The sequence below is a fragment of the Notamacropus eugenii genome, chromosome 1 (genome assembly GCF_028372415.1).
Source record: "Notamacropus eugenii isolate mMacEug1 chromosome 1, mMacEug1.pri_v2, whole genome shotgun sequence".
NCBI lineage: Eukaryota > Metazoa > Chordata > Mammalia > Diprotodontia > Macropodidae > Notamacropus > Notamacropus eugenii.
Genome location: NC_092872.1, coordinates 549,630,945 through 549,651,051, shown reverse-complemented (window position 1 = coordinate 549,651,051; position 20,107 = coordinate 549,630,945). Strand labels below are relative to the sequence as shown.

Genomic DNA, 20,107 nt, shown 5'->3' with positions numbered 1-20,107 from the left:
TAGAATACAAAGATGCTATGGCTGCAAGGACCCTGGATGAGGAACTTCCAATTTTATGTTAAATGAGGCAGACATAGAAATATTCATACAGTCCAAAAATAAGTTTCATATTTGTTGTTTTGCTGTGAAGTTGGACTGTATATATGAATTTCATTAAAGTACTAAGGAGAAAGAATTGTTGCACACATTTGTACCCATGAAACTCTTTTATAAAACTAGATGGGGCGGGGAAAAGACTATATGATTTATAAAGTAAAATGTCTTTTATAACAAAATTTTTTCCCCCAAAGATTAAAAAAAGATAAAGGCTCATATAGTTAGATAATTGTATTAGAAGCAGTTCTGGAAATACTTGCTAGAATACTGATACAGTGTATATAAACCTAATACTTCTTGGCACACACTGCTATGATGAAATACCTGTACAGTAGGACACGCCTTTGCAGGTAGCATTAATGGCCTCTTGGCACTTCTTTTCAGCTGTCTCAAACTGACAGTTTTTGCAGCAAGGACTATTTCTGTCACTGAAAGAAGAGGATTTGATGGGAAAGTTAAAACATGAATCAAAGTACATTTTCAATATTAAAATCATTTCTTCATCACCAAAACTGAACCTTCTGCAACCAATGTGCTCTCTGTCCTTTACAGACCAACTCCTCCAATCTATGCACTCCATTACTACACAACCATTTCTGCAATGTTTCAGTTCATCTACTGTCTAGAGATTTGGCCTAACTGCGGCTACAATACTCTCTACACTTCTCAAAGAAGCAGTGTAACAGCTATAAAGCAGAGAGCTTGATGCAGAATCAACAAGATTTAAGTTCCAGTACTCCTCCACATCTTGGCAGTGTGATCCTATACAAATCACTTGCGATTTTTATTTGTGCCCAGGCAAAGCTTTAAGAATATAAGCTGCAGAGAAGGTACTAATCTGGATCAATAATAGAAATTTCCTCACTGAGAGTCTCCTATAAGAAATGACACATTCATTTGAAAACATGCAACAGCATCAGACATGTAACAACAGAAGTACACTGAATATATAACATATCTTTTCAAACAGTTCCGCATTCTTAATTTTTATTGGCTTAACAAAATGATTAAAAGACCAAATCTTACGAGATTCATTTGTAGCTGCTAATTACCTAATGTATAAGGCTGCTGATTTTTCATCACAATTATTTATTTAGATAGTTCTTTATATGGTTAACCATCAATCATCCACAGATTTCTTTTATTATTTTAAGATATTTTCCTTCTTATATTCAGCTAGGCATTAGTTTACTAGTTGGCTGTACTGGGAAGGGATAAAAGATGGATTTAATGTCCTTGACCATGTTTCCAAATTGAATCATTGTTTTAGGTTACTTACACCCCTTTACAACTATGTTAGAATAGATGAGGTAGTAATTTAAAGTAAGTTATGTTTGCAAAATCTTAAAAGACTTAGAATCACTACTCTATCCCACAGAAAGATATTATACAATTAAGTCATTACTGTGAACCACATTTTAAAGATGAGAAAATCAGAGGTGAAGTGATTACGTTTAACATTAGCATAAGACCATACCATTTTCAGTCTCATTCATTTATAGTGACCTACAGAATTTCTAATCAAACTATATGGTTTAACAATGCTCACCTACACTGAACTCCTTTCTTCAAGGTACAGTTTGTATTGCAACAGGTGTCATTGTTCAGATACATAATGCCAGGATCACATTCTTCTCCTTCATCCACCCTGGAATTCCCACACACATTGTTGTTGCGTTCTTGAAAACATTCCCGAGCCTTACTTTCGATAGTCTTGAAGATGGATTGTTTACTGCAGTTTGAAAACATCTTAAAGAACACACACACACACACACACACACGCCACATAAGCCAAAATTATATTATAAAAGTCCATTCCCATCTTAAAATACATCTGCTTCTTTTACTCAATGACAAGGAACAGTCTTTACTATGAAATTTCTAATAGGATACTGTCCTAGAAGTACCAAGAGGCTACTAATGTTACTTCCAATGCCATCTATTGGAAATTCCAACCCCATCCTTGACCCCAACAAAGATGTTGAAAGGTTAGGATGGATATGGTAAGTACTTCTTTAAGAGATTCAGAGGAAGGCAAACTATCATTATGAAAGGTAATGTATTTTTATACAATTTGTTCCTTCTGTAATCCTAAGTATTTTATTGTATGCATATAAAAACATTATTCTAAGAAAGGGTCCATAGGCTTTACCAGACTGTCTAAGGGTTCCACAACACAAATAAACCTCTGGACTAGATACTCTATGATCCTATGTAGACAGAACTATGAGTCTATGCCCTCAGGATCAGTAGAAAGGCCTTTATCACCATATAATCAGGGACCCTGGAAATCACCTAAAATTAAGGAATTGTATTACAGGTGAGGGAACGAAAGCCTAGAGAAGTTAAGTGGCAGTGAAAAATAATAGATACTGGGTAAGAATGCTGGGATATGAACCCTGGGTCTCTGGTTCCACATCCATACTAGTATACCAAAAACATCACCACCTGCAAAAGCCTTCGGAATGTGCTATTGTAGCTGGTTCCTGGCACCAAGCCATGATGCTACCATTTTTCTACCTTCTTTTCTTTTCACTGTTTTTATTACAGCACTGAAACATTACATGTTGAAATATTAAAGTGCTTTAGCTTGTCAAAGTAAAGGCATTACAAGTTGCATATCTAAAAACTAATCTCAAATTACTGAATTCCTCAGTAGTTCAACAAGATATGAACTTCCTAGTTTTGCTATGGAAAACCAACCAGAATGTTTTCTTTCTTTCTTTCATTTTCTTTCCTTTGAAAGTTGTATTTTATTTTACATTTGTCGATAAAAAAGCATTAATTTTCTCTTCTTCCTTCCCTCCTGCATCCCAACGAATAAAAAAAAAAACAAAACTCTTTCAACACATGCACAGTCTGACAAAACAAATGTCACACTGGCTATATTAAAAAAAAAAAGTCTCATTCTTCACCATAAGTAACCACCTCTTTGTCAGGTGGAGAGAATGTTTCATCGTTGGACCTTTAGAAATATGGTCAATGGGATAATCATAATTCTTAAGTCTTTACTTCAGTTCAAACATCATAAATTTTGCTCACACCCCTTATTTTAACTGTGTCAATCTTGACTTTTCATGTTTCCTATAAACACCCCATCTTCATACTGCTGAACTCTGCTTTCTAGTCCATTCTGAGATCCTCTTCTCACGTTCACAGTCATGAGCACGAAGCATATGCTTCTCTCCACCCTATTCTCTTCCATTATTCCTTCACTGTTTCTGCTCCCTGACTCTTCTATTTCCCTCAACCAAAGCCCAGTTCCCAGGTTCTTATCCTTTCTTTCTTTTGAACACCTCTTTGACAGTCATCCTTCCTTCAGAGTTTTTCTTAGGAGCAATAGTTTAATCTACCCTTCCCTTTTATTTCACTTTCCCTTCTCTTCTTTTCTTCCCTTTTCTCTGTTGAGTGAAATGTAACTCTGTACTCAAATGCATGCGTGAATTCCCTCCTCTAACCAGCTCAGATAAGAAAGTGAGATTCAAGATCGACTGTCCACCCCCCATCCTGACCCCTGTTCAGACAGTCTTCTATGAGAGCACCCTCTGATTCTATAAGAATTTTCCCCACCTATCCTCTCTTTTTCTCCTCAGTCTATTCCTTTTCTCCTCTGTCCATTCTTCTTTTGAGATCATCAAAACCCAATCAAACCACTCCTCTGTCCTATTAGACTCCCTTCATGACACCTGATGATGAGAGCGTTCTGAGAAGATGAAGTGTCACTTCCCAATATAAAATGTACAGTTTTTAATTTTCTTATGACTGCCTGCTCATATTTATCTTTTTGTTTCTCCTGACTCCTTGGTTGGCAGCTGTTCCTATACACCACACAAGATCAGTCCCCTATTGATCTAGATCTCTTTCTATTCTGATGCACAGTCTCCACTCTCTTTTAGTCCATGTTCTGAAATGCTCTGTGCAGCCATTCCTAAGTAGACCCTGTCTTCAGTGCACAAAGACATTGTCTCCTCATGCCAAATTAGGCAGGAAAAATGACTCACTGCAAATTTTCTTCAATTTCCCAGCCAGGACTCAATCTGGTCTGTTTTCGAGATCTCTGTGAAGGAGTATGAGTAAAAGCTTGGCTATACTTCTTGATACCTGGCCTTCTTGGCTCTTCCTAATTACCTTTCCTAAGACTGTCCTAAGACTCCACTCAAGATTTTCCAAACTCAAAGAGAAGACCAGGTTGGTAGACTTGAAGGATACATGCTATGTGAAGTAAAACACCTTTTAAAGCTGGGACATTGCCAAGAACTTAGAGAAAAATGCTAATTGCTGAGTCCATTTCCTGACTTTCAAAAGAAAAGGTAATAGAACTTTGGAAATCTTACTGAAGCCTAAGTGACTCCAGGCTGCTGAGTTGGTATCATCTTCACTTTGAACAAGAGCTGAAGGAATTAAGAGAAAAGGGAAGATTTTGCTTTCCATGGACACTATAAAATGCTGATCACATATTGGAAACTGAGAGGATGCCCATCAATTGTGAAATGGCTGAACAAGCTATGGTATATGATTGTAATGAAACATTACTGTGCTAAAAGAAATGACAAACAAGATGATTTCAGAAAAACCTGGAAAGATTTCCATGAACTAATACAAAGTGAAGTGAACAAAACCAGGAGAAGAGTGTTAACAGCAATACTGTAATGTGAAGAACTGTGAATGACGGCTATTCTCAGCAGTACAATGATTCAAGAAAATCCCAAAAGTCTCATGATGAAAAATGCAATCTACCTCTAAAGAAAGAACTGATATTGTCTGAATACAGACTAAAGCATACTATTTTTCACTTTCTTTTTTTTTTGTTCAAGTCTCCTTGCACAAAATGATGTATATGGAAATGTTTTACATGCATAACTTGTATCAGATTGCTTACTATCTCAGGGAGAGGAGAATGGAGGGAAGGATAGAATTTGGAACTGAAAACTATAAAAAAAGGTTAAAAATTGTTTTTTCATGTAATTGGAGGGGAAATAAAATATTATTTAAAAAAATTACTGATTACATATTAGAGAACTTCCAGGCAAAAATTGAAGCCCACAAATCCCTAATCTTATAGAAATGTTACCCTTGCATTTAAGAGTTCTGTACTCTGCATGGTCAGACCATGTCATACAGCCCATCTCACCAGGTATTAGTAAAACCTATGAGGTTTCAGAGTTAGAAGGAATATAAAAGCAGTATTTAGAACTGGAAGGAACCTTCCTACTCTGGCCCCAGAGGCTATTTAGTTCAATCATTTCATTTGGTAGATAAGGAAACTGAGGCCCAGGGAAGTTAAATGACTTGCCCAACATCACAGAGACAGTAAATGACAAAGTTATGATATGAACAAAGGTTCTCTAACTACAAATCCAACTGTACACCAAGCTGCCTCTACTGTGAGCTTAAACAAGTCAATAGAGGAGGTGAGAGAGGTGTCACATACCAGTTTTAAAAATTTGAAAACTGTGGCTCACATAGGTTTACTGACTTTTCAATACAGTATTCTTTCCATCTTTGTTTCAAAATCATGGGACTAAGTCATCTAATACAAATCTTCCCCCCATAATAAAAAGAATTCCTTCTACAAACTATCTAACTTCTCTCCATGCTGTAGCGTTTCTAGTTCACCTTACTATACTTCATATACTTAACTATACTTTGTATAAACATTTGAAGCCATGGGATACTTTCAGTTTTGTCTCCTGTAAATTTCTAATGGTCTTTACTGCTACTCTTTTTCCTGTCTTTCATATCTAATCTTTCTGGCATCTAGTTCAGTGGATAAACTTAGACAGTTTTCTCTCTTCCCTTGTTCAGTCATTTCAGTTGTGTCTGACTCTTCATGACACCCCAAATGGAGTTCTCTGGCCAAAGACACTGGAGTAGTTTGCCATTTCTTTCTCCAGCTCATTTTATAGCTGAGGCAAACTGGGTTAAGTGACTTGCCTAGGGTCAGTAGGTACAAGCAATAGCCAGTAAGTGTCTGAGGATTCATGAAGATGACTCTTCCTGATTCCAAGTCCAGTGCTCTCTAGCTACTACATCATCTAGCTGCCCCTCTTCCCTTTTACAGTTTAAAAGATCTTTTTATTAGATTTTCAAGAATATGGGCAAATACATTTCAGGTGCATTTCATCCTTGACCAAGATCTTGTCATTTCTATAATTTAAGAAATTAAGAAATCATGGGTCACTCAAATCTGTTTCAACATTGTTTCTGAAATTTTTCAACAGAAAGGAACATGGCAGGTGTTCCATATGAGGAACAGTGAATGACAACAAAGAGCTTTATGGACAACCATTTATTAAAATTTATACATTGTGAGTTTTTAAATAAAAAGACATATTTGGAGTGAATATAAGAATCAAAGAATTCCAGAGAGAGCAGAGACCTTAGAGGCTAGCTAAGTATAAAACTTACAAGAATCTTTTTTATATCCCACAAAACAAGTGGTTATTCAGTCTTTTACTAGAACTCCTTAAACGCTAAGCTAAGAAATGTATAATTTATTCTAGAGGCAACAGAAGTCCACTGAATATTTCTATAAAAGGACAGTGACATGGTCAGATTTATTCATTAATAAAATTATTTTGTATGGGGAATGAATTGAAGATCACTTCCACAACTGTTTCTCTATAGAGTTTAAGTAAAAAAACAAAACAAAACAAAAACAAAGGAGAAAGAGTCCTAAGAAGCCTTACTTTCGGTTACTCAAATGGTTCCAATGACACCTTTAATTAGATACCCATATGTGATTATAACAAGCACTACTCTTTTTTTAAAGAGGGGGAGGGAAGTTAAAAGGCTGAGTTTCCCTCTTTTCCATCCTTAGGTATGGAATATAATTTCTGAATTCCTTCCTAATGATAATGCAAGTTCTCTCCCCTCATTAACAATATGAAAAAATAAAGGGTTACATACCTTATTATTTTCATGGTCTCCACTCACAGCTATTGGATACATAACATATTTTCCTCCTTGATCTTCATTTGGGGCACATTCTGCTAAGCCATCAGGATCATGTTCTGCTCCAAAGTTGTGTCCCAGTTCATGAGTTGTAACCAAATCAGCTTCCTTAAGGATAAGGCAAAGAATGTGCTATAATTTTCCAATAATAGATTGTAATTTGGCAATAAGCGCCAAAATTCACTGATAAAACCCCGTAAATGTACTGGGATAAAATCATAACAGAGTACAAGTGTTGGTCATCACCAGTTACTGTAATCTATTCTATTATTAGACAAGGTTAGTATTATAGTGCTTCTAAATTAATATAGCTGACTCATTTAGTGAAATTGTAAAAACTTAATCAAAAAAGATGAATAAATCTATGACTGCAACTGAGTTGGAACAAATACGGAAACTCAGGAAGATTAAGTTTCAGGTAGGCTTCTTAAGTCTTGAGGATTTATCACGTATTTATCAATTTAGAAGGTGATATGTGATTATTACTAGAGCCTATAATGTCTTGATATACGAGGTAAAGATTAATCTAGGAATAATTGTAAAAAAAAAAATAGTAAAATTTCAGCTCACTTTTCCAAAAGTAGCAAAAATATCAAAAGGTTCTACTATACAACATAAAGATTTTAAGATTCAAAGTAATATACCATTAAAATAGAAAGAGCAGTATATTTAGAATCAGAAGATTTGAGTTCAAATATTGGCTCTGCTATTTAATACATATCTGACCTTGGGAGAGTCATTTCTCCTCCTCAAGGTTTTAGGTTTCTCCTCTATAAAACGAGGATGAGATTACTTGTGAACTTTTATCTATATTGCCTATAATCCTATGATTTTGAAAATCAACACCAAAAAAACCACAACAAAATAACAACTGTGGAATAGTGATGCCATTTGCTCTTCAATTCTTAAAACTATTCACAGATATATTTTAATAAAGTCAAGAATTTTAATAACTAAAAGTTTCTTGACAAAGAAAATATTCAACTCTAAAGAGGTCATAGAATTATATGACTGTTAAGAGGCAGAGAGAGTCTGTGGAAAGAGAACTGAATAGGAGTCAGGAAGCTATGAGTTTCAGCCTCCCAGTCCCCTCCACCACTTATAGGCCATGTGACCATGGGTAAATCCCTTCAGCTTTTAGAGCCAAAGTTTCATTATTTGTAAACTGAGGAAAATAAAACCCGCAGTACCTACTTTACAAAGCTGTTCTTAAGGTCACATGAAACAATATATGGAAAGCATTTTGACAATCCTTAAAGTACTACATGTTGTCTATTATTATTAAAGTTCACATAGAATTTTTAAGAGAAAATGATAAAACCTGACAAAATATCATTATATTGTTGTTATTCAGTCACTTTTCAGTTGTGCCTGACTCTTCGTGACCCCATTTGGGGTTTTCTCAGCAAAAATACTAGAGCGATTTGATATTTTCTTCTCCAGCTTATTTTACAAGATAAGAAAAATAAGACAGACAGGATTAAGTAGATCTTCCCAGGGTCACACAGCTAGTAAATGTGTGAGACCAGATTTGAACTCAAGAAGATGAGTCTTCCTGACTCCAGGCATGGCTCTCTATCCACTGTACCACCTAGCTGTGTACCCTATCATTACATATGCAAGTTCAAATCAAGAAAAAAGGATTTTATATATAAAGATCTCAAGTGATTAAGGAACATGGAAACAGGAAATGTCTGTTTACATACCTTGGATAAAGAAATCATGTGTTTACTTAATAGAAAAGCCTGCCTTAATGTCTTCAAAAAATGAAAACAAAAGCAAATACACTTAAAAAACAAAAGAGCTTATAATATTTTTCCAGATGTTTCACAGCGCAAAATCATAGAAATATAACAACAAAGAATTACTTATTCTGTATGTTCTTATAACAAACAAGAGCAGATTCAAGGTTACTCTGAAATTTGTCCTTACGTAATTACGAAACCACTGCAGATTATGCTAAATATGAGAAAGGGTAAATTAAATAACATCCTGGTCTTAATTAAGTGTAGCTTATGATTAATGTCATTTTTTTCAGAGGGTGTCCCAAAAGTTTCAGTACAGTTAGAAGGTATTAAAACTTTTACAACTTTAGTACAGTGTACTAAAATGTATAATTACTTATATGCTTTTTAAAAGATTTCATTTTAGGGTTATAATCTATTAATATGACAGTCAATTAATCTGATACATCCATGTTGGGAAAGATATTGCAATGTCCTCTAAATTGTATGATCTGATGAATCATTAACAAGCCAGATATTTACAATAACCTCATTTCATACTCATGTAAGAAAAAAATGATTTTATAAAGAGTGGTCCACAGTCATTCCAACAGAAATGATATGAACAGAATATCAATTAAGTAATAACACATTCCTTTATGCCATTAAAAAACCAGAAAAAATGACAGTGTATATATGACTAGGAAGAATTAGGGCTATTCTTACTCTAAGTCTTACTGACTAGAAATCTCAACTTTTCAGAACATTTTCATAACCTTACGTCTCCGTAGAGAAAAAATAAAATATCTAAAAATCTGCAAATAAATTCCCCCCATTAATAACTAAATCAAAGAATGCAATACTGGCAAGCCTCTCTTTGAAGGTGTTCCTAAAATTTAAATCACTACATATATTACATAATCTTAAGTTGTGAGGATCATCCACATTTCAAACAGCTCTGCTACAATTTAGCCAATATTTTTTCTCCAAATTATTTCCCTTTCAAAAACTAGCAGGGTTGTTAAATCAGAATACTAAAATAGAACTCCCAACTGAATTTACAAGAACAGACATGAATAATTTTTAAATACAGGGTTTAGTATCAACATAATGTTTTTTACTTAAAATATTTTCTATTTACTAATGATAACTAAAAGTATAAATTTTAGGGAAGGTATATTATGAAACTTAGAGACAAACTGGGTTATTTTTAATTGTGTGTGGTGTGATGTAGTACAATTTATCAAGTACTTTATCAGCATTACCTTTTTAAAAAAATCCTCACAGCTCCTCATAATTATGTTGAAACAGAAATTATAATCTTCATTCTACAGATAAGGAAGCTGAGAGTGAAGAGAAGTTACCATACTATTTGCCCAGGATCACATGGACAGCATATAGCAGAACTGTGACAGGACATGACTCTTCAGACTAAGTCCAATGTTCTTTCTATTACATATGGCTCTCACATTCACATCCAAAATTAAGTTACCAAATGGTGACAATATAATATAAGTCAATACAGGATTCCAATCAAACTTCACATTAAAGACTAATGGGATGTCAAAATGTACCACCTAGGACATATCACTTGAAGATGGAAGTGAATCTGGAACATAAGCCAGGCTATTGAGCCTTTTGAAAAACACAACCCAGTGTGCTGGGTTTATGAATATCTGTGACCTATAAAGTATAGCATTTATCATAGACTAAAGTATTTTAAAAGAACCATCAAGAAACATACCTTTGTAAGGATGGTTTTACCATAATTTTTTGTGCTGGTCAAACCACTGTTCAGAAAGATGTTTTTTCTCCCAACAGAGCTATAATAAGCTAGAGAAAAAGGGGGAGGAAGGGAGAAGAGGAGAGAAAAGACAAATTGCTTATGGACTACATCTCTACATACTTTTCCCCTCTCTCCCTTCCCTTCCACTATCCCACTCCTTCCTTCACTTATGCTCCAGCCACCCTGGTTAGCAATACCAAAATCACATTTGCCTGGGAACTGAAAACAAAAAACAAAAAACTCTTACCTTTTGGACAAACACCTCCATGACTGTTTGCTCTGGGAGATCCAACATATGCTAATCCAAGGGTTCCCATATCAAAATCTTGATATGTGAAAAGATGCGCAAGGCAAACTTTTGATGCATCCTCAGCTATATCAAAGCTGAATTGCTTTAAAAAATTAGACGCAAAATAATATCAGACTAAAAGATATTGTTACTAAACATCCCCAAATAGTTCTTTATTATTATTCACAACCCAGCATTACAACCCACCAATTGCTCCAGTGTTTTTTTAGCCACATACCTCATCTACCTGTCTGAGCTTCAATAAGACAAAGAGTTCAATACAATGCCAGATAGGAAGAGATAATTAGAGTAAAACAGCTCAGCAACTTTTTATATATAATTCAGGGCTGAAGCCATAAGGTCTGATAACAAGAAACCCAGACCTAGAACATTCTATAATTCTAGATTTTAGAATGTCTTTTAAAAGTTGTCCCAGAGAACCTTGGCAAAAAAAGTTCCTTGAAAAAAAACAACTTATAACACTACTTTATCACCTTCAGGCTAGCTAGAAGACACATACTACTATGCCAAGAATGACATTCCATTGAGGGGAAAAACCCACCGATAAATTGCCTGGCATCAAAGTATTTTTTAAATACTTAAGTTTTGTTCAGAGATCAGGTTGCCAAGCCCACGGTTTATTCCCATAAATGTTATTAACTTGCATTGTACCTCACTTTTTTTAAATCCATGAAAAGAGAAATCTGACCTCCAGTCCCTCTATTTACTTTACAAATAGGTTGTGAAATTTAGACTCTGTCTATAAAATCTTTCAAGTGCTCTAAAGAAAATTCTATATAAATGTTAAGCCATCCTTTAGAGAAGTCTCCTGATGGCAGACTCACCTAAAAATGATCAGATACAAGGCTTTAAAAGCAAGACACAGATAGCTCTTCTTTATCTCTAATATCTAATAGTTACACAGTACTTTACAGTTTACAAAGGACTTTAGGGCTTTTTCAATCAATAACTCTGGGATGAATAACCAGCTACATGAAGAAGGACTACATCTTTGATTTATACAACTACCTTGTAACAAAGTCTAGACAGGTATTAAAAATCTCCATTTCAAAGATGAGAAAACTGAAGCTCAAGGAACTTGCATACATGATACGGCTAGTAATGGGAGAGCTGGAAATAGGACTCAAGCTTTCTGATTTCAGGTTCATCCAATACTCTTCCATCACAACATGCAAGAATCAAAGTTGACTTGAGGGAGAAAGGAAGAAGATGGTATCATAAGAAGACCCCTATCCTCCAAATAAATCAATCCATCAATAAACAAGAATTTTTAAAAGTAACTACTATGTATGGAGGCACTGTGCTAGGGATGTAGGTACCCACTCTTGCCCTGAAGGAGCTTGCAGAGAGAGACAATATATGCCAATATGTCAGTGCTATAGTTGTATTCTGCGGCTTATAAATATATTGAGGCTTTTTTTTTACTCGTGTGTGCCAATACCATATCCCCCCAAAAATGGTAAAGCAGAAATACTGGATTTTCTAAAAGCATTCTGTTTGCTACACTTCTCAGTGAAAAAGCCATAAGGGCCTGTAATGTTTCCCAAAGCTGCTTTTCCTATATACTGCAAATAATACTGCATTATTGTTTGAAAAAGTTAAATGAACTACTCCTACTTTTCAATTATCTGCCCTGATGCTCTATCTCATCAGTATATATAATTGAGTTATTATATTCATATAAAGAATCCTTAAAGGAGTCACTACATTTTAAACCATGACCTACCTCTAGTAACATCTTCACATCCCAAGCATCCTTCTCTTCATTGGGATAACTTTTTGCCATGTTAAAGTGCTTTTCACCAGGTTTTACTTCTTGAGGTGTCTTGAGGATACGAATCTATACTTAAAAAGAGGATATAATTAGAGTAAAGTCATAGAAAGTAAACAGCAAAAGCCTAACAATGTTATAAATACCCAAACGCTATGCCAGAATAGGAAAAATATTTTTTAATTAAACCCTATAAATCTTTAAAATCTAAAGTCAAGTAGTTTAAAGAACAAACTGAGAAGCATAGAAAACAAAACCCACTATGATAAAAAATGTACAGTTACTGATAAACTTAATTATATTTGTAGTTCTCTTGTAGAAATTTCAGAAATTAAAATTTAGAAGATATAAGGTTAGAATATCATTAATTATAACTTAAGATCCAGAAATATAAAAATAAAGGTCATAATGTTTTTCAAAACAGAGTTTAAGGTCACTATTGACCATAAAATGAAGACAATGCATCACATAATATCTGGTATTTCTTGCAACTAACAGGAAAGATTATAGAGAACATGACCCTTCTAAGCAGTTCATATAAATACGCTGCCTTTACTACTTCTCATAAAAGATTTAACAAAGATCAAATCTATGTGTTATGCGAGAAAAAAATTACCCGAACCACAAACCTCCAAACTTTAAAGTTTGTAATGGTATTATTACTGCTGGTACTGATATTATTACTACTATTTTATTTTCAAAGGCTCTCTTTAGCCAAGACAACAACAAAGATGACACCACCACAATCTTAAATTTAAAAGTACAAAAGCAACAATTTCTATACTAAAAGGTGTCAATTTACTGGGAATACTATCAAATTTGAGTGATCTTTTCAAACAGTTTTATCAAAATGACAAGACACATGATTAATGTGACAATAGGTACAGGCTAAGGTAATATTTTATAAAATTCACCAAACAGTAATTGAAAACCTTCCTTTACACCCTCCCTTTGTTGTTAGTGCTTTCTTCCCATTCAAACTACCTTCCATGATACTTACTTAGATTCTAAGGTGAATGTAAATTACTTAGATTGGTTTTTTTTTTGTCCAGTACCTTCCATAGTGCTCTATACAGTCTCCTAACTAATCTTCTTGTCTCAAGACTTCTGACTCCAATTCATTCTCCATAAGCTGTCAAAGTGATTTCCTAAATTGCAGGATTGAACATCACACTCTCTCCCAAACAATCAACCCCAAGGCAAGGGTGGGGAACTTGAGGCCTCAAAGCTACATATGGCCCTCTAGGTCCTCAAGTATGACTGAATCCAAACTTCACAGAACAAATCTCCTTAATAAAAGTATTAATAAAATGGATTCCCTACTGTCTTTGTGATAAAAAGGAGTGTATATTCCTCTTTATGGAATTTAAAGTTCTTTACAATGACCTGAACCAATCTTTTCTTGCCTCATTATACATTAATTCCCTTCCAGTACTCTACCATTGAGGCAAATTGTCCCTGATGTTGCATTGTCATCCCTCACTTCTAGAAGGTACCCTTCTCTCCCCACCCTCCCCATCCCTCTTGCTGAATCCTTTACATCCTTCAAAAATCAGTTCAAGCTCCAGATTCTACATAACTTTGCCCAAACATCAATACTCTGGGACCTGGAACATTGTAAGCACTTAATAAATTCTTGTTCACTAATTAATATTCTTTCTTTCCTTATTGTTTGTTTGTTTTGCAAGGCATTGGGGTTAAGTGATTTGTCCAGGGTCACAAAGCTAGTATCAAGTGTCTGAGGTCACATTTGATCTCAGGTCTTCCTGGTGCTCTATCCACTGTGCCACTTAGCTGCCCCTAACTAATTAATATCCCCAGTAGCTGGTATCCTCTCTCTTAAAACTTCTTTGTATTTCTTTTTTTATTCATCAAATATCTAACAATGAACATCTGTTAAGAACTTAGTATGTTCTAGGCACTGTGTGAAAAGCTGAGGATACAAAAAAGGAGAAAAAAGCCCCTGCCCTCAAGAAACTTACCTTCTACTGAAGAACACAACATTTATATGAAGAAATACACATATGGTGTATGATACATACAAGAATTTATAGAGGAGAACCTTAGAAGGGAAAGCTCTAGCAGCTGGGAGGGGCTAGGAAAGTCCTCCAGCATTCAATCTGAGTCTTGAAGGAAGCCATGGGTTTTAAAAGGTGATGGTGAGCACAGAGAGCATTACAAATCTGGGGAACAGCCAAAGCAAAGACAGACAGAAGAGTGGCATGTCATGTATAAGGAACACCAAGCAGGCCAGTGTGGTTGAGTGGAAGAATACAAGGAATAAAATGGGAAGTAGAAAGACTAGAAAGGGAAAAGCAGAAGGACTGGAAAGGGACTTGTGGGTTTTAAATATTAAATGAAAGACTTCGAATTTGATTCAGGTGGTAATAGGAAGCTACTAGAGTTTACTGAGTGGAAGGATGCCAAAGTCAGATCTGAGCTTTGGGAAAATTATTTTGGTGACTATGTGAAAGACAGATTAAATGCAAGAGATGCTGGGGACAAAGAAATCAGAAGATATGGTAACTGATTGGATATATGGTGACAGAGTGAAGAGCTGAGAATGACACCAAGGTTGTGAACCTGGTGAACTGGGGTACCCTCAATGAAATATGGAAATTCAGAAGAGGGGAAAGTTTTGGGGCAAAGGTTATGAGTTCTATTTTGGACATGTTAAGTTTGAGATGCCTATAAGACATCCAGTTTGAAATATCTAAGAGGCATTTGATAATGCAGGCCTTCTGAAACTCAGGAAAGAGACTAGGTCTGATATAGAGAAAGAACATGGAACCATCTACATAGAGAAACATGAGTGTATTTGAAGATAGCACAGAAGGAGCTGGTAGATAAAAAGAAAAAGTGAGAATGACTAGAACATCATTTTGCGCACACACACACAACACACACACACACATACACACACACACACACACACACACACACACACACACACACACACAGCACTGTCTTCTCCAATAAAATGCAAGGTCATTGAAGGCAAAGAATTATATCACTTTTGTTTCTGTACCCAGAGCCTGGCATGTAGTATAGTGCTTCCTGATTAATTACTCAATAACTGTTTGCTGATTTTGAATTTACTTTTGTGTATGGCACTATTCTGTATTTATATATTTCAAGAAAAAGAATCACAAATTTGGGAAAAAAATATCAATATTTTGACTGTACAAAAGTCATTTATACATTTACAAATCTAATTTAATGACTGAAACATCAATAAGCATTTACAGAGAACATATTGATCATAAAACACTGCACTGCATCATTTAAGAGAAAAAACTTGAGTGTAAAACTTGGTTCCTGGCTACAAGGATCTCATAATCAGGTGGGAGAACCAGTATAAATATACAGGAAGAGTTAACAATACAAGAGAAGATGATACGTACTACAAGCTCAGAAAAAAGAGAGAGTACCATAAACTAAAGTGATGTGATGAAGATTCATGGATAAGACTGTGCTAAAGCAAGCTTGGAGTAAAGAGGCAGCATGAAGAGGTGCAGTGGAAGGGGAGCCAATCTTAGAGTTAGGAAAATCAGATGTCAAGTTCTACCTTTGATGTATGCTTGTGTGATTCTGGGCAAAAAGTCATTTAATTTAACCCTTAGTTAAGTTAAAAGCTAAAAATTGCAGAACAATTGCTTCTCTACATGAGTACAGGGAGTTTTCTTATGGAACTCACACGCAGGGACCACCATCTCCATGTAACAACAAAAACAAAAAGCCTAGAAGCATTTTCCATTTTGCTGCAGAAGAGAAAGACCCATTAATTCAATGAAGAATCACTAGTATAAGCATAATTCACTGATTTCATTAAATATGAAAACATGTTTTTAAAAAAATTCTGATCATAACTCATATCTGAATACAAATTAACCAGCCATTTCCAAAAAGCACTGTAGTGAGACCTGTAGGAAATATAAAGATTAAATAGGACAGTTCCCTGCCCTCATGAAAATCACAGTCTGGGAGTGAGGTATACCAGGTAACAAATGTTCAAATAAAAGCACAATTCTGAGTCAGTAAATACAAGCCACATCCATTGATAAATACCTGTTCTATCTGTATGCCATAACCTTTGAAACCTGCATTGTCCCAGGATGTATTCCGATATATGTCATCAACTCTGTCAATCAGCTCAATCTGTGGATGAAAGGAAAAGAAATCATGCAGGTCTTTACAAATTTGTGTAACACAATACAAAACTAAAATCCTAGAGAGGATTACCAAAAAAGATTTCTACTAATCATTAAAAATAAAATCAAGTCATGTGTGGTAAATATAAGTAGGATGCAACCTATTATTACTGATGATGACTTGCTTGTGAAAAATGGCATAAGACATTATCAAAGACATGACTTAGAAAAAAAACGTCAGCCACATAGCAAAAATAAGGATAACAGATGAAACAGTACAAGCTTTGTACTAATATCCAGCAAACATTAAAAGACCTAGAGAAAGGCCTCAAAGAAGATAATTGTGTACATTCTGTATTGGGAGGATTTATGGGAGGAGGTGAATAAGAATGGCACAGGATGAGAAGGAAGAATGGGCTGTCATCTTCATCACTGGTAGAAAAACCCACAATAATGAGAAATAATTGGAATTTGAAAAGAAATTCAAAGATCTCCATGGAAATAATGAAGAATTAATCTCTTATTACATTTAAAAGATCAAAAGTTATCAGCAAGTGAATAAGAACAGGCTCCCAATGAGGAAAAAAAAATATTCATTTCAAAATCTCACTAGAGACAAGAATTATAGTGAATTACTACTTCCCTTAATACTTGGCATAGCGATAGAACAAATTTCTTGTCAATTGCCACTGTTTACATAATAAATCCATTCACTGGCCAGGGATAGGGGGTTGGGAGAGCAAAGTAAGTAGGAGAGAAGGGTGAGGACCATGTCTTTTTTGGGCTAGGCTAACAAAACATGAATAGCTAGTATTACGGAAGACTCAATATGGTAAATGAGATCATCCTATGAAAAATGTCAATGTGACATACCACTCAATTATAAACAGCAAATGTTCAGGAAATTAAAAATTAATTTTTATCTTCAATGTTATTTTAATTGTTCTGTCATTTCATTATTATCATTAAAAAATCAAGTCTGATACACAGTTATATTCCAACATATAGATATTTCCGTATAGTCCTAATATGCAAAATTCCAAGGTCACATTCTCTCTTTACTTATCTTTATCTACACACACACAGCCCTACTCACAAAGATACATACCTTTTCTTTATCCTAACACTTATCTGTATATGTAGTAGTAATACTGTGAGCACCCAGCAATGCAATCTATTGTGACAATTTTTAAAAATTTTTCAATAGGCAGTGTGGTTTAAACAAAGAAATGAACACTAAATTAAATAGTGCAAAAATGAAATAATTCATTTAAAATACTATTTATCATTTCATTGTAATATACATTTTCACAAACCTGAAACTAAGCCTGCTTTAAAATAATCTTGAATTTATTGGGTGAATGGTCCTCAGAAGGGAAAATAAATCCCATAATGTCTAAACAAATTTTTATCTTGTTAGGCTTCAAATTACAGCAGCTATCTCCCAAAAAGAGTCTGCTTCTCAGCAGGAATTTTTCTCCCAGTCAATTATCTTATCTACTATCAGATACTTACTAAGTAATTTGTAGTTGTGCTCTCTTCCCCTCTGCCCATGTACTTGTAAAAACGATGGTCTGCTACCACCAGTAACTTGCATGTATTCTTCATTGGATTTGGAGGAGCTCTCTTCTCCCGATGAACATGCACTATTATGAATTTTTACATACTATTAAATGTATCAAAATATGAGCTCTTTGACAGTAATGCTTTTAAAATGTATAGATTATAAAGGTACTATTATCTGAACATTATTTAAACTTAATTCCTTTAAAGTATCCTAAACCAATTTTTTTAAAGATAAGGAAGTAGAAGCAAAAGAAGGTTTAAAAACTAATATGATACACTTAAGGGAAAATAAAACATTTTCTTAACTTTAAAAATAAACAATAAAACACTTAAGGTCGTGACCACCACAAGCCCATTCTTAGAGCTAAGAGCTTCTTATTTCTCTCTGGCAGTGAATAAGACCTCAACAACAACTCCCATTTGGATCTCTCCTATGCAATTAAATTATAACTTGCATTATAGTTAATTCTATGTGTGTCTTAAACCTCACCCTGTCTTATATCTTTGTATCCCCTGGTGCCTATTACAATGCATTGCACGTAAATAAGTAACAAGAAAGTAAATATAGACAAATGAATGAACATATGTATAATAAAGTATCTGTGGAACTGAAATGGTCCAAAGCAATTTCACAGAAGTACATACAAAAATAATGCAAAACGGCATTTTTTAAATCTTTGATAGTTATTTTTCCTTACTAAAATCTTCAGGAGATTTTGAGAAATATTAAATTTATACACTATCATTACTATTTATTTACTTTAGAAATATTTCCTTTAGACTGAGATAAGAAAAGATGGGTATGAAACAAAGCCCAAAGCAGCCTCATAATTCCCTAACAGAACTTAATCTCTCTGACTTGGCCTAGGCAATCTTGTGTCCAGAATAAGAGAGGTAATATTGTCACTGTACTCTGCTGGTAAAACTATTGTATTTTTCTCTGTGTGCCATATCCTAAGAGCAACATCAACAAACTAAAGCATTTCTGGAGTCTATTTGCAACTATATTTCACAAGGATGAATTAAAAGAATCAGCCATGTTTTGACAAGAGAAAAATTCAGGAGGAGCATTGTTTGAAATATGTGAAAGGCTATCACAGGGCCATGCACAAATATGCATTTAATAAATGCTTAATTGACTGAAGAGGAAGGATTAGACTGTGTTCCAAAAGGCTAAATTAGGATTACTGAGTGGAAGTTAGAAACAAAGAGATTTAGGCAGAACAAAATAACTTTTAATAGATTTGTTAAAAAATAAAAGTCTACCACTTCAAGAAACAATGGCTTTCCCAAAACTAAACTGCTTTAACCAGAAATCAGGTTCATTTATCTTGTATAGGTGATTACAGGATGAGATAAAAGGTTGGCCTAGATGATCCAAGCTTTTTTGCAACCTTAAAGTCTATCATTTGGGCTTTTCAATGCTTTTACTACTAATTTTAGCCATTAATATTGATTTTACTTGCCAAATACATACAACATGTTAGTATCAGAATGCATGCCACACAGTATGTGCTTAATAAATGCTTGCTGAATTGAATTAAATGGTATATAGGAAAGAACAGTTAACTGGAGAATCAAGAGATATAATTTCTGGTTCAGGCTCTGAGCTAGGTAAGTGACTTGACCAAGGAGTTAGTCTACAAAGTCTATAAAAGGACCCTTCCAACATTAAGACTGTAATTTATAGTGTTTTTTCCCTTCACTACTGCTTTCAACATTATACATAAATCCAATAATTACTGTCCC

General features: G+C 34.6%; 1 protein-coding gene across 4 annotated transcripts in view; it reads right to left on the bottom strand.

The window, feature by feature from the left end:
* ADAM17 (ADAM metallopeptidase domain 17) overlaps positions 1-20,107 on the bottom strand; it is a 77,111-nt gene that overhangs the window by 19,397 nt on the left and 37,607 nt on the right. For 3 of the 4 annotated variants that reach the window (XM_072634252.1, XM_072634253.1, XM_072634251.1), the window contains exons 6-13: positions 18,308-18,438; positions 16,710-16,799; positions 12,597-12,710; positions 10,808-10,952; positions 10,519-10,607; positions 7,006-7,158; positions 1,646-1,845; positions 421-524 (exon numbers count right to left, since the gene is read on the bottom strand). In XM_072634252.1, coding sequence (XP_072490353.1) covers positions 421-524; positions 1,646-1,845; positions 7,006-7,158; positions 10,519-10,607; positions 10,808-10,952; positions 12,597-12,710; positions 16,710-16,799; positions 18,308-18,438 — 1,026 coding nt within the window. Of the gene's footprint in view, positions 1-420; positions 525-1,645; positions 1,846-7,005; positions 7,159-10,518; positions 10,608-10,807; positions 10,953-12,596; positions 12,716-16,709; positions 16,800-18,307; positions 18,439-20,107 lie in introns of those variants that run through there. The other variant, XM_072634254.1, reaches the window with a different exon arrangement.